The sequence below is a fragment of the Cryptomeria japonica genome, chromosome 10 (assembly GCF_030272615.1).
Source record: "Cryptomeria japonica chromosome 10, Sugi_1.0, whole genome shotgun sequence".
NCBI lineage: Eukaryota > Viridiplantae > Streptophyta > Pinopsida > Cupressales > Cupressaceae > Cryptomeria > Cryptomeria japonica.
The window spans coordinates 297,366,900-297,380,031 of NC_081414.1; the positions used below are offsets into that span (position 1 = coordinate 297,366,900).

A 13,132-nucleotide genomic window follows, 5' to 3' on the forward strand; every position below is an offset into this window, starting at 1 on the left:
ATACAAATTATTTAGGATAAAATCAAGCACTATAACGTAAAAGTGATAATACAGTCATTGGTACATTAGGTTAGTTCCTTGCACATAATACCTGTTGTCTTTTTGCTAACTGCCAACGCACAACTCGGTGAACAATATCTTTCCGAATTGGTACATCAAAAACATCCCCAGCTAGCACCATCATACCTTTATCCTCATTATGCATGTTTGTTACTCTTTGCATCAAGTCCATTTTCTTACCTGTCAAGAATAATGGCGTGTATAAGTTCACAAAATGGGAATACTCCATATGCCCACTATCACAACAAGATAAAAGTTTTCTATTCTTACAAAAATTATATCTTTTCACTTAAATTTTTTTTAAACTCCAAGAACAAAGTTTTTTAGATATTCCTGCACAAATGAACAATAAACTTTATAGCCCGTACAAATTCATATGTTCACTTCCATAATAATCCCATAGGAAAACTGGAGAAAGTGTATTGTCTGTTCCAGCCAAAAAGCAATCGCTAACAGCTCATCACACCTCTCAATAAAACAGCAGGTATCCTAAAGCTAAATTTGAGTCTCATACAGATAAATAAACTTGTAAGAATTGGCTATGAAGGTAGCCACCCAAGATCTAGAGGCCAAATGGAAAGCACAACAACAAGAGAAATAGAATTAGACAAGAATAAGCTGTATTCCTATCAATGATGCAATAGAATCTAATACATGTACATAGGAGACCCCTTGGTTATATAGGCCAAGGTGAGAACATAGTAGTGCATAATATTATGAAGTGACATAATCTTATGACATGATAACTAAAGCGAAAAGCTATCATCCCACCTAAAGTGGAAAAGTGATAGTGTGATAACACCACTAAAGGTGGATATGATAATGTGATAAAAACACTAAAAGTGGAGACACCAAAGTGGAAATGCTCCAACTTCTCCTATGTAATTCCCTAAGTAAGCTTAAGTAAAGTGCAATTAGGACCTAAGTGAGAAATAACCAAGGTAAAATACCTTAATTGCACCAACAAAACCAATTAAAAGTAAAATATAATAACAATATTACACACAAGCATCAAAGGATTATATAGAATCTATGGTAATCATCATCACCTGCACAAGAACGCAGGCAAATTAATAATTAATCTTCATGCATACACAAACACATGATGTACATGATCTCCAGTGCAGGCCTGCCTAGCATAGGATCTGACTATATACACCTGATGGACATCCCTGGTCTTTTCATAACATGTACACATAGGAAGAAAAAAGTGTTGGTGTGACAGTTGATCCCAATCATCATAATCTGTTAACCACCTACATAACTAAAATTAATACATAAAATAATCATATCATAACCATGCAATGGCAATCTTATTCTTAGTCTTGTCTAATTATAGCTGCTAGAGTGATGACCAAAATGTACTCTATATCTATACCTCTTCTAAGATTGTCAATATCCTTGACAATTACAATTAATGAATGTTTGGGGAGCAGATGGTGGAGCACAAGTAGAAATCAACAGCATTGAAATCTTCAATGGTTCTAAGGTTGACAATGTCACAGGAGACTGGAATTGAGCAAAAGCACAGCGTGGCAGTAAGGATGTAGTGTTGCCATTCAACTGCCCACATTCTATGTTCAGTTTGATGCACACCATCTTCATTCTTGTAGGTGTTCAAACTGCCACCTCAGCAACACTCTTAGACTATCTAGATGAACTCCCAACTTCCGAATTCTAATTCTACAAGTCTGCTGTCACTCCCACTGAATCTCTATGTTCGACTTAGCTACATCTATCTCATGTTACTTAGTCTTGGACTTTGATGCAAAGCCATTCAGGGCCAAAAATTTATAATAGACAGAAGTAGTGAAATATATAAATATGCAAAATATCAGTTCACAACTACTTGAAATACATGCAAAAAGAGCAGCCAGAAAAGCATCTTCTGACAGAAGATACGAACAGAATATAACATCAGAGATATTGAACTTATATCAGGCATTTTATTGCATGGAACTTGTTTACAAGATGATAAATATGTCTACATATTATCATGTCCTCAGAGTTTATCTTCAAGTGTAGTGTTAAAACCCCTTGACAATGGATACCTTCCCGTATCTATTTTCGATTATTTCTTACTTAACAACAGTCAAAGGATGTTTATCAAGATACACCGAATCTCAATTAAATCACTTCAGCTCACTAACAGCCCAAGATATAATAAATGATTGCAGCCTTAACAACCTAACACTACCCACAGCAGATACAAACAGAATATTTATATTGCACTTAGAACAGCTTATCTATAGAATATTTATATTGCAGTGATAGAAATGTCTACATATTATTCAGTCTTCTAAGATTATCATCAAGAGTAGTGCCAAAACCCTTCTAGGATACCTTTACAAATCTATGTGTTTTTATTATTTCATAACTAAGTTGCCAAATCAGAGTATGGTATGCCAATATGGCAAAAAGTAATGTCCCTTTTTAAAAATTCCTTATTTTGCCTCAATAAATATTCCACACAATAATACTTACATAATAAATTATAAATATTAATTTAACTTTAAACTAATAATTTTGATAATTTTTAAATTTGAATTTAAACTTTAATACAATTTTGAAAATATTAAACTTATATTCTGTTGTAATCTTTCTTCCAGTTTGCAGCTTCCTCACTTCTATAAATGTCTTCAAATGTTTTCTAAATTTCTATCTAAAGTTATTGGCAAGAGAAATTAAGGGTTTTCATCCTTAAATCTGGTCTTTAGGGGTTTCATCCTAGTTTGCTGGATAATTCAAACAAAATAATATATCATGTCTTTTCCAGTTTATGATCCTTTCCCTTTGATTTATCTTCTTTATATACTATATACCTTACTTATCCAATAGTCATGACCCTTTGTATCATTAACTTTAGTTAATATCACTTAGTATTTGTTTGAACGAGATCGAAGGTGTAAAGCCTCATTTAATTATTGATTTTGGATCAGCTGCCATGGTAACTGCCACCACACTGCATTATCTTGCACTTATGATTGACTTTTATCAATTCTTCAAGGGCTGCTAGGTTTGATCACATAGTATTTAATTTAAGCAGAGGGGCATTACGCAAAAACAATGGGCTGGTTACATGTAAAAATTATAAATATACATATTTGCAGCCTAAAAGCAAGAATTAAACTCGAAATGCCATATATCAATGTTACAAATTTAAAATGTATCATATATCAATTTTACAAATTTGAAATGTAACATATATCAATGTTTCAAATTTGAGTTTCATAATAGATATTCATTGTTCAATATTAAAACACTAGAGTCAGTAATCAACATCATATGGGTTGTCATCAAGACTTATGTCATCATCATCATTAATATTAGATGGTGTAAGTAGATTAGAAGAACCATAGACAACCCCCACACCACTCACGGTAAAAGTATGCTGGCTATTTGACTCCTCAAAAGGTGAACATTGTGTGGCAGCAAAAACTTTTTAAACTTCCAAGTCAGCTTGCTCTAGGTCTACATCTGACAACTTCAGTGTCCCTTTTACTCATTATATTTGTGCATAAGAAGGTCCATGTTGGAATGCACATAAACTAGCTTCTCTACCTCACTTGATGCCAATCAATTGCACTTCACTAAGTATATTGGGAGTATGTACTTCAAGAAGAGGTACTAGAAACCTATTGAGAATAAGTTGCCAATTCGGGTTAGGGGACATGAACCCTGTTTGTGGGTTCGAGCAAAAAAAAAATTTGCCCTTTGGGTTCATCCATATATATATAGATTGTACATTTATATTATATTAATATACAATATTATTTTATATAATAATCAATGAATTTATTAAAAAACTTTAACCAATCTATATATAATTTACTATTCATTATATTACTGAATGAAAAATTCTAGCCACAAACAGCGAACCCGACCCAAACCTGCGTGTGAACCTGAACCCAAGCGGACCCAGTCCGGGCACGAGCTACCGAAGTGCCGATTATCGAGTATTGAGGTGAATTGAGAGTGTTAAGAGTTATTAAATTGCAAAACAAATTTTAAATTTGAAAATAACAAATACAAAAACTAAAATAAAAATTAGTGAGTTGAAGATAAAAATTATGAAACTTACTTGTACTAAAACTTACAACCACAAAATTCTAGAGGCGGGCAATTTATAGCCATTAAAGTAGCACCAAGAGTGAGTGTCCTTCCTATACTTGTCACAAAGAATGGAAACACTTTGACTAGTGGAGGCTACAAAATCTACACTTATAATTGCATCCTCCATATTAGAGTTCGGGAAGAGTTTAGTAAGTGTTTCCATGTACCCTTCATTGAAATCTACATCACTATATGGTGGCAGCCTTGTTGGCAAAGAAAGGATTTTGCTGCCATAATATTTGGAGTGAATCATACTCATGATGGCCTTGGTGAATCTAATATGTTCCTGCAATCCTGCCAAGTGTCATCTAGGATCATCTTTTACATTCATCTCCCTCTCATTGTTGGATTGTCTCCATATGGACTAAAGTTGGCTAATGAGAATACTATGAGTTGCCTTCTATTCCTTTCCAAGTCATCTCAAGATGATTGTGTTAAATGCAAATTGGGTCTTCGCAACTTATTAGAAAATTAAAATTTAAAATTTAAAACAAAAGAAAAAAATATATACCTAAATTTTAAAAAATAAGTTACTAAAACAAAACAAAAATTAAAGAATTGCATTGTTTCAATTACCTTCAACGACTCCAATTGCAAGAATGATCTAAAAATGGCCTACCACATGTGGTGTTTGGTGATGAACATTTGGATCTCTTCAGCCTCAACATAGACTTCTTTGATCCAATCTATTTTACAACCCAACATTTCCAACATGAGGTTGAACAAGTGGATAGCACAAGGTGTAAAGAAAATATGTGAAAATTGAGGATTAACCAAAATACCAAGTGTTATTCAATTCTTTGCGATGACTCAGACAACATTTTGAGAACTCACTTGCTAAATGCATTGTATAAGGATGTTAGCAATAAATAGAGCATCCTTCACCTACTCCTCATAATCCATGACTTTCAAAAATACTGACACCTTAGGGCACACTGTAATCAAATTGATCAACAGCTTAAAAAATTGACATCCTTCCATCCATTAGAAATGATGGACACCACTTTGTTTCCACAAATGTCTAATAGAAGACAATTAAGTTTCTATATTTATTACCTCCTTTGACAATAAAGTGTTGTACTCCTCTTAACTTAGGTATTTATTCCCTTTTGGAGCCTTTGTTGCTTTTCTCAGCATATCTTACCAATATGGTGACCAGACAACACTTGAGAATGAGCAATTTACATAGAAGCATCTTGCAATGGTTTGATTGAAGAAATAAGGGTTGAGGTTGTCAGTACTGCCTATTACTTGGTAAATAAAACTTCTCGTTCAATCTTGGTTGATAAGATACCTTATGAAGTGTAGACATGTAAGAAACCCTTTGTTTCACATCTAAAAGCTTTAAGCTGTGGAGCTCATGTTCATGTACCTAAATAAAATGATCTAAATTGGAAGCATAGAGATGTATTTTCATTGGGTATGGAAATAATGTTAAGGGTTATAAACTTTGGAATCTTCTAAACTGAAAAATTGTTTATTATAAGGATGTAATTTTCAAGGAATTTAGAGTTATTTATGACCTTGAACAATCAAAGGAGAAAGGGGAGGGAAGTACATTTTGAGACTACGGTCAAGAAGCATGAAGATGGACATTTAGAAAAACAAGCAAAAAAAGATTTAGGTGAGCTTTGAACAAGTGGAGCATGCTGAAGAACAAGCAAAATCTGATATTCCATCCTTGAGAATGTGATGTCCCCTTCCTAATTTGCCCTAGAATCGCAATTGCAAAAAATTAGGGTTAGGGTTACATCTTACCAAGTATACATCTCTTTAAATAATGTGATTTTGCATTTGAACCCTATAATCACAACATGACAACATATGCAAATATACATATGTACTTAATCATTAGGGTTAGGTAAATCAATCATAATCATAGATTACTAATAATACTAGTAAGCACATTAGAGTTTAGAGGAAGAGAAATGATGGATCCACCCGAAGGCATTTCTACACCAAGCCCAAGGGAATGTCTACCATAGCCCTCTTGCTTGCTTGGCGGTTTGTACCTACTTCCCCCATTCATGTCTCATCTTCCCAAAGACACATGCCCTCTTGCAGGATCGAGGGAAGGTTGTAAGGGGGTTACTTGACTCTATAAGTGCTCTCTTTGTCCTAGGCTGCAATGGTCCTACCAGGACAGCCTCCTTACGAGCCCACTCGCCACCCATCTCTTACTCCTCAGGCCTTCTCCCACAAAAGGGATTTCATACCACTATATATAAACATTATTTATAAACAGTCCCTCAACATAGGGGTTAGATGAGAAATTGCAATAGGGTGCCCTTAGCCATTCTCTCCCCTTCACAGTGTAATTGGGTGCCCTAATAGTTGTTCTCTCCCTATTTGCCACTATAGCAGGATGTCTTATAGCTTTTCTCCCTTAATTGCAGATTTCCTTCCTTCTCTTTGACAGACTGTTGTAGTCTTAAATGTATATTTTAATGCTTATTAATATATAACAGATAAGTGCAATAAATTCATATATATAAAAACTAAACATAGTTTTGGTGTTACCATAGTGGACTCAAATATTAACACATTATACTCTGATCCGATTATCTGTTGCAGAATTCAATATTCTGTATTTTCTCTCCTATTTGATCTGGATATTTTCTTATTATTTTATCACTGTCTTTGTTTCTGATCTGATCCTTATATCAGTTTCAGGCCCTGCTCAATCTGCTTGATTCTGCAATAGATGCATATATATATTATTGTTGTGTAGTCACCCATGTTACCCCGAGTTTCCGGGATGGGGGGATGGGGAAACGGGTTTCTGGGACGTTTTTTTTTTCCGGACTAGGGGATGGCAGGGGACGGCATTGTAACACAGTAAACATTCATCATAGCAACATGATAACATTTATAAATTAGAATATAGATTCTAATTCTAAAATCATTGAATCAGACACTTCAGTCTTCTTTTTCTTTCTTTTTCCTTGCTCAGACCAAAATCAAAATGAAAATCAAAAAACCCTTTCGCCTTTCACACTTCACGTCTTCACCAGTTCTGTATTTCTTCCCTAGCTGAGCGCTGCCGTGAAAGCTCCGCCAATGTTTTTTTTATTTTTTCTTTAAAATTGAGTATGACTTTTATCAATATCATATGATATCAATATAATATTATATCGATATCAATAAATAAATAAAAATTTATTGCTTTCGTTAATAATTTTTTATAAAAAAAATAATGAAAAATATTTTTTATAAAAAAACATTATTTTTTAATTGTGCCTACCGCCAGAAACAGCCATCCGTCCCCGGGACGATCAAGGGACGGCTTGGGCGTCCCCTACTGTCCTGGGGATGATCAACAGTCCACAAAAAAAAGGTTGACCGTTTCCAGGACGGTTTCTGAAAATTTTCGGGGATCGGGGACAGCTTGGAAATGTTTCCGGCTGTCCCCAAAAGTCCCCGAAACGGTTTCCATTTCCGGAACGTGTGCCTTTAGGCCGGAAACGCGTTTCCGGGTAACACTGGTAGTCACTGATTGTTGCATTATTTAGTTCGCTGACCCTTATGCTGCTCTTAATATAATATTGTTGCTGCTCATTGCTTACTGCCCTTAGGATTTATCTCCGCTTATGTCTGCTGTTCAATCCTAGAATATTTTATTACATTCTCCTCCCTTAACTCTATCCTAACTATCCTTCTTTACACTCTACCTTCATATCTCATTGAGGAGACACATCTCCTTGGAAAGAGATAACCCTTAAAAAGGTTATGTCTCTTCATTTCTGGCTTTTACTATTTAAATCAGATCTGCAGTTCTGATTGTAGATTCAAGTTATTGTTTCAAATGAAGTTCTCTTCTCCCTTTTATACCTCATGTTTGAGAGAGGCACAACTTTTCATTTCATGCCTTTTAACCACTCGTTAAACTTAACTAAATTTTGATTTTTTTAATTTTATTTTTATATTTTAATTTTTATTCTTTTAATTTTAATTTTTATTACTAGTATTTATTATTAAATCCTATTCCAAAATGGGGACATTACAGAGAAGATCCACAAGGTAATGGATTTTAGTTGATATGTACTGCCTACTAGATTTTCATTATGTATTTAATTTAATTTGTACTATGACAAACTTAGATATGTGAAGGAAGTTCAACATTTGAAAAATGTGACTCTTGGGATCTAGTGGGTTTTCTCAAAGGAAGGAAAAAAGCCCATTGGATGGAAGTGGACATTTAAGAAAAAGTTGGAACAGTGAAAGCCAAGACTGGTGGCAAAAAGGTGCTCCTATAGAGACAGTTGATTTTGGTGAAAAAAATCTACCATTGCAAAGCTTATGTCAATTAAATTTCTACTTTCTGTCGTTGCTTACGATTTAGAAGTAGAGCAAATGGATGCTAAAACTACTTTCTTGCATGAGGAACTTGAAGAGAACATTTATATGAAAGAACCTGATGGTATTGTGGTGAAAGGAAAAGACAATCTTGCTTGCAAGTTGACACAGTCTTCATATGGTTTGAAGCAATCACCTCCTATGGAGCATCAAAAGTTTTTTTCTTTCACATTGCAACCTAGATTTGTGAAGAGTGAAGCCAATAATTGTGTTTATTTAAAATTGATTGATGGTCAATTGTTAATCATTGTCTTGTATGTTGATAACATATTTTGTGAAAACTACGGGATAATTGGGGAGCTCAAAAATCATCTTTTTGGTGCATTTGATATGAAGAATTTAGGTCGGGAACGCAAATCAACAACGATCAAGTTCGCAGAAAACTTTGCCTTAGGCAATTTTTGTAGAGACTATTTTGTAGCAGTTTGCTATGCAGGAACATAAGCCAGTGAGTATTCCTTTGTTTGTCCATACTAAGTTATCTTTGGATCAATGTCCTAAGTTAAATGATGATTTTGAGGGTATGTATAATGTTTCTTATGCTAATGATGTGGGTAGCCTAATATATGCAATGCTATGTATTAGACTAGATATTGTCTAAGCAGTGGGAGTTCTTAGCAACTTTCTGTCTAACCATAGTAGAGAGAATTCTAATTATGTTAAGGTGTTTGAATATTTGTAACTTATGATTATTGTTTATGCTTTCATGAGACTAATAATAGGTGTAGCACATTAGATATATAGGACTTTGTTGATTCTGATTGGACTGGTGATTTGGACAACAAGAGGTCCACAAGCTGTTATGTGTTCACTCTATTTGGTGGTTCAGTTAATGTTTAAGAGGCAACCCATGATTGTGTTGTTCACTATAGAAGCAAAATACATGGCTGCTACGCAAGTCTATAGGGAGTCCCTTTGGTTACAATTTACAAAGATTGTGTTCAAATGTTGGTTTTGTTTGCAAAGGTGGTCAATTTTGACAGTCAAAGTGCCATCTATTTCACAAAGAATCCCACATACCATGCTCATACTAAGCATATAGATGTTCAATATCACTTTCTTCATGGGATGGTTGAGGATGGTGAGTTCATGATTCAAAAGGTGGACAATGGACACGCTTAGGATAATGTTTCAAATTCTTTTATGAAACCAAAGAACATGAATAAGTTTTGCAATTATTTACTCACTATTTTACTTGACAAATTCACAGAGTAAACAAATATATAGAATTACAAAGTATAAAGATATAAGTTACTTGCAACATACTCAAAAAAATTTAGTTTTATTATCATTCGTCAAATAGGCAATGAGCAGGGGATATCATAGGAGCAGTCCTCAACTATGAATAACAAGTATACATATATGGTAGACCAATGTTGGTTAAGGCTACCAACCGTTGGTAACTACTAATCAACAACTAACAACCGGTCAAGGACTACCACAACAAATACAAAACATAATTATTTATTACATAGCTGACTATTACATATTTAATTCACTCCTTGCCGAGTACACCACCCCCCAAAAAGAAAGATGTCTTCTAGACAACACAAACAAAATTGGGAGTTGTATGCTACAAAACTGAATAAAATACTACTAAAAGGAGGGAGGATGAGAAGACGTTCCTAGATGCACTAAGGACATGGGTGTGGATGTAGTAGAGGATAGCTGGCAAAGTTGGAGAAGATGCTAATTGGCCACAAGCTCACACTCCCGGGCTGCCTTCGCCATGTGAGCAACCTCCATCATTTGGTTCTTCGTCGTCTCCAACTCTTGCTCCATCTTTTGTAAATAGCAATCTCGCTCTGCTATCTTCCTATCGCACTCAACTAGCTGCCTATCTTGCTCACAGCTAACCATGTCTCGCTCACCCACTTGCCTATCTCACTCAACTAACTGTGTCTCACTCAGCCATAGTCACCTCCAAGTTTGTTACCCTGCATGCTTTGCTGCCTTTAGTTGAGATAATTGCTCTTGAGAATTTTGGATGTGATCAACCAACTCTGCCCGAATAGTCTAAGCCTATCAAAGGGCTCTATCTCTCAATTGTGTGGCCTCCACAATTGAAGCCATTTGTCAACATAACCGAAGAAAGATGTCCAATTAACCGATCTCCATGTTGTGAAGTGTTAAGAGCACTCAACCGTGTCTCCCTCCAACTGTCGGTTTGCCTACATGCCAAGTAGCCAACATCTCATCCGTCTCCACTCCCAACCATTTGTGTGAGACAAAACACCTAAAGTACTCCCCTTCGCACTCAATCGACATGAACATGAGGATCCTCTCGACTTCATTCGCTACCAACGGAGCATGGCCGATTTCAAGTTGTTGAAAAATCTCCCCTACCTCATTCATCATTGTGGCCATAGACTGAAGCTCTAAGAGGTAACAATGCACTATCCCAAGGGGGTCATTTGCATCTAGTCGACTAATCTCAAAATAAATCCCCTCTGACTCATCCTCACTCGACCCCCCTCCTCCTCACCTAAGGAGTCGACAATAGGTAACTATGGGGCCTCTAAAGGTGGTTATGGGATCGCCTTCCAAGTCATCTCCATGCCAACCTCCGAAGGTGACTACAAGACCGTCTCCAATGCCCTCTACATGACAACCTCTCTACACAACTAGGTTGTCTATGAGGGCTTTGAAGGCACCAGCCAAGTGTCAACTACCAAGGTGGTGGCCTCTGTCTCCTATGGCTCTAGACCCTTTGTCACAAGCCCTAGCGAATTTAGTGAGGGGACAGCCACTAGTATCCCCAACGTGCCAAGCTAGTGATCAATCTTGATGGCTTCTTCAGTCACCAGAGTGCCTTCAGTCAAAGGTGTTGGTGCAGCTAGTGGTGATATTGTTGGTGGCAATGCAACCAATGATGAGACTGCTAGTGGTGGTGCAATCAGTGATGAGACTATGACCAATGGTGGAACTATTGCTGCTACTAATGGTGGTGAAGGAGCATCATGCACAAGGATGGCCTCCACAACATCAACCTAAAAATAGGCATCATGCATAGAGATGGCCTCATCAACATTAACCTAGGAATAGGCATCTACTGCAAGTGATACCTCCTTTGTAGCCACGCAGTTGATGAAGATGGTGCAATGGGGTCGTCGCCATCCCCACTCTCTAAAGCATCTCTCTACTTCCTCTTCTTCCTAACAAGTGGTGCCCCTGACTATGTTGTCTCCTCCCTGACCGCTTGTAGGCCTAAGTTCACCAATAAAATGCAGTTGGCCATGAAGTGTCCAATTGGCTTACTGGCTGAAATCATCCCCACTTATCAGGGGGTACTCGTGTGTGTATGGTATCCAATAGAAGCCCACTAGCATGTTGTGTCATATAGAATGCTTTGTGTTTTAGAAACAAGAACTCTCGAATCCTCTCAAACAACATGCTCACCTAATTATAGACCTCCCTATGCTTAACCCAATCATAAAGTTGATCATCCATATCGCTATGTCAGATGCCCTGGTCGATCTAATCAATCGACACTTGATCAAACATAAAATGTACTTCGATTCAGAGGTGGCAGGGAAGTTCCTTTTAAGTCCTTTTTGCCTGCACTCTAATGTTGTCCCTCTCCTATTGGGTAAGATCTAACTGGCAAACTCACTTCAAAAGAGACTCCTTGTGCTAGTGTGTAATCTTTCCTATTAGATTATACACCGATGCTCCCGTGGAAGGTATCCCAAACACCCTAGTAAATTATGTTGGCCAAAATCATATTGTCACCTGCCAACCCCTACAGTCAATAACTGACTTGTGTGAGTGTCAATTGTAGTGCACTATCATGGCTCACAGATAGGGTTCGAAGTCTGGAGAGTTGAAAAACGGAAACTAGAGGCCTTGTCCAACTACAAGCGTTGAAGTGTTATTTTTAGCATATGGTCATCGTGCATTAGGTGTGGCCATGATCTACATTCACTTCCAATGAGACTCTACCAAGTGATTGTAACTGTTGTAATGGTGTCATCATCTCTTCCTTTAGTTGTCTTCCTCGATGCAATGTGGGGTTTGTAAGGTGTTGGCCTCTTCCCCTTACTACTGTTGGCATCCATGACTAGAAAATGTATTTGCAAAAATGGTAGTCTCAAGGATGTGTAGCAGATTTTAAAATATCACATCTCGAAAAATAATTGGGATAAATGTTCAATCGCCATACCCTGTAGGAATGATGATGTGACCGACAAATGGCAACTTTATTTTTCTTGGAACTAGATGAAACTTTTGCGCAGCACAAACACCGTGTTTGTATGCTGAAGGCTTTGAGCTAGTAATGTCATACAATGATCACAAGGATCGTATGGTGGGGAAGGAACGCTATCCTCTAAAAAATTAGGAGTTGAACGATGGTCACCTATTGTGTGTTGTGTTTTGAATTGGATCATACAGTAGAAGGGGATGTTAATACAATACAAGAAGGATGTTGCACTTTAAAATTAAGTGCTAGTGATACGCTATGGGGTCATTTGATGCAATAAATTACAGGTTGTAGCTTCAATGAATGCCCACGCCATACGCAAGGAATAGAGTCAAGATTCTGAACGATACAGGGGATATGAATTTCTAGACAAGGACATCATACGATGGATGTAAGAGAATG

At 36.6% G+C, this 13,132-nt stretch overlaps 1 protein-coding gene across 1 annotated transcript in view; it reads right to left on the reverse strand.

Annotated features, from left to right (window-relative positions):
* Nucleotides 1–13,132, reverse strand: part of LOC131029361 (uncharacterized) — a 79,344-nt gene that overhangs the window by 39,206 nt on the left and 27,006 nt on the right. Inside the window, exon 4 of the mRNA XM_057959828.2 lies at nucleotides 92–240. Within this exon, the coding sequence (XP_057815811.2) occupies nucleotides 92–240 (149 nt within the window). The remainder of the gene's footprint in view (nucleotides 1–91; nucleotides 241–13,132) is intronic.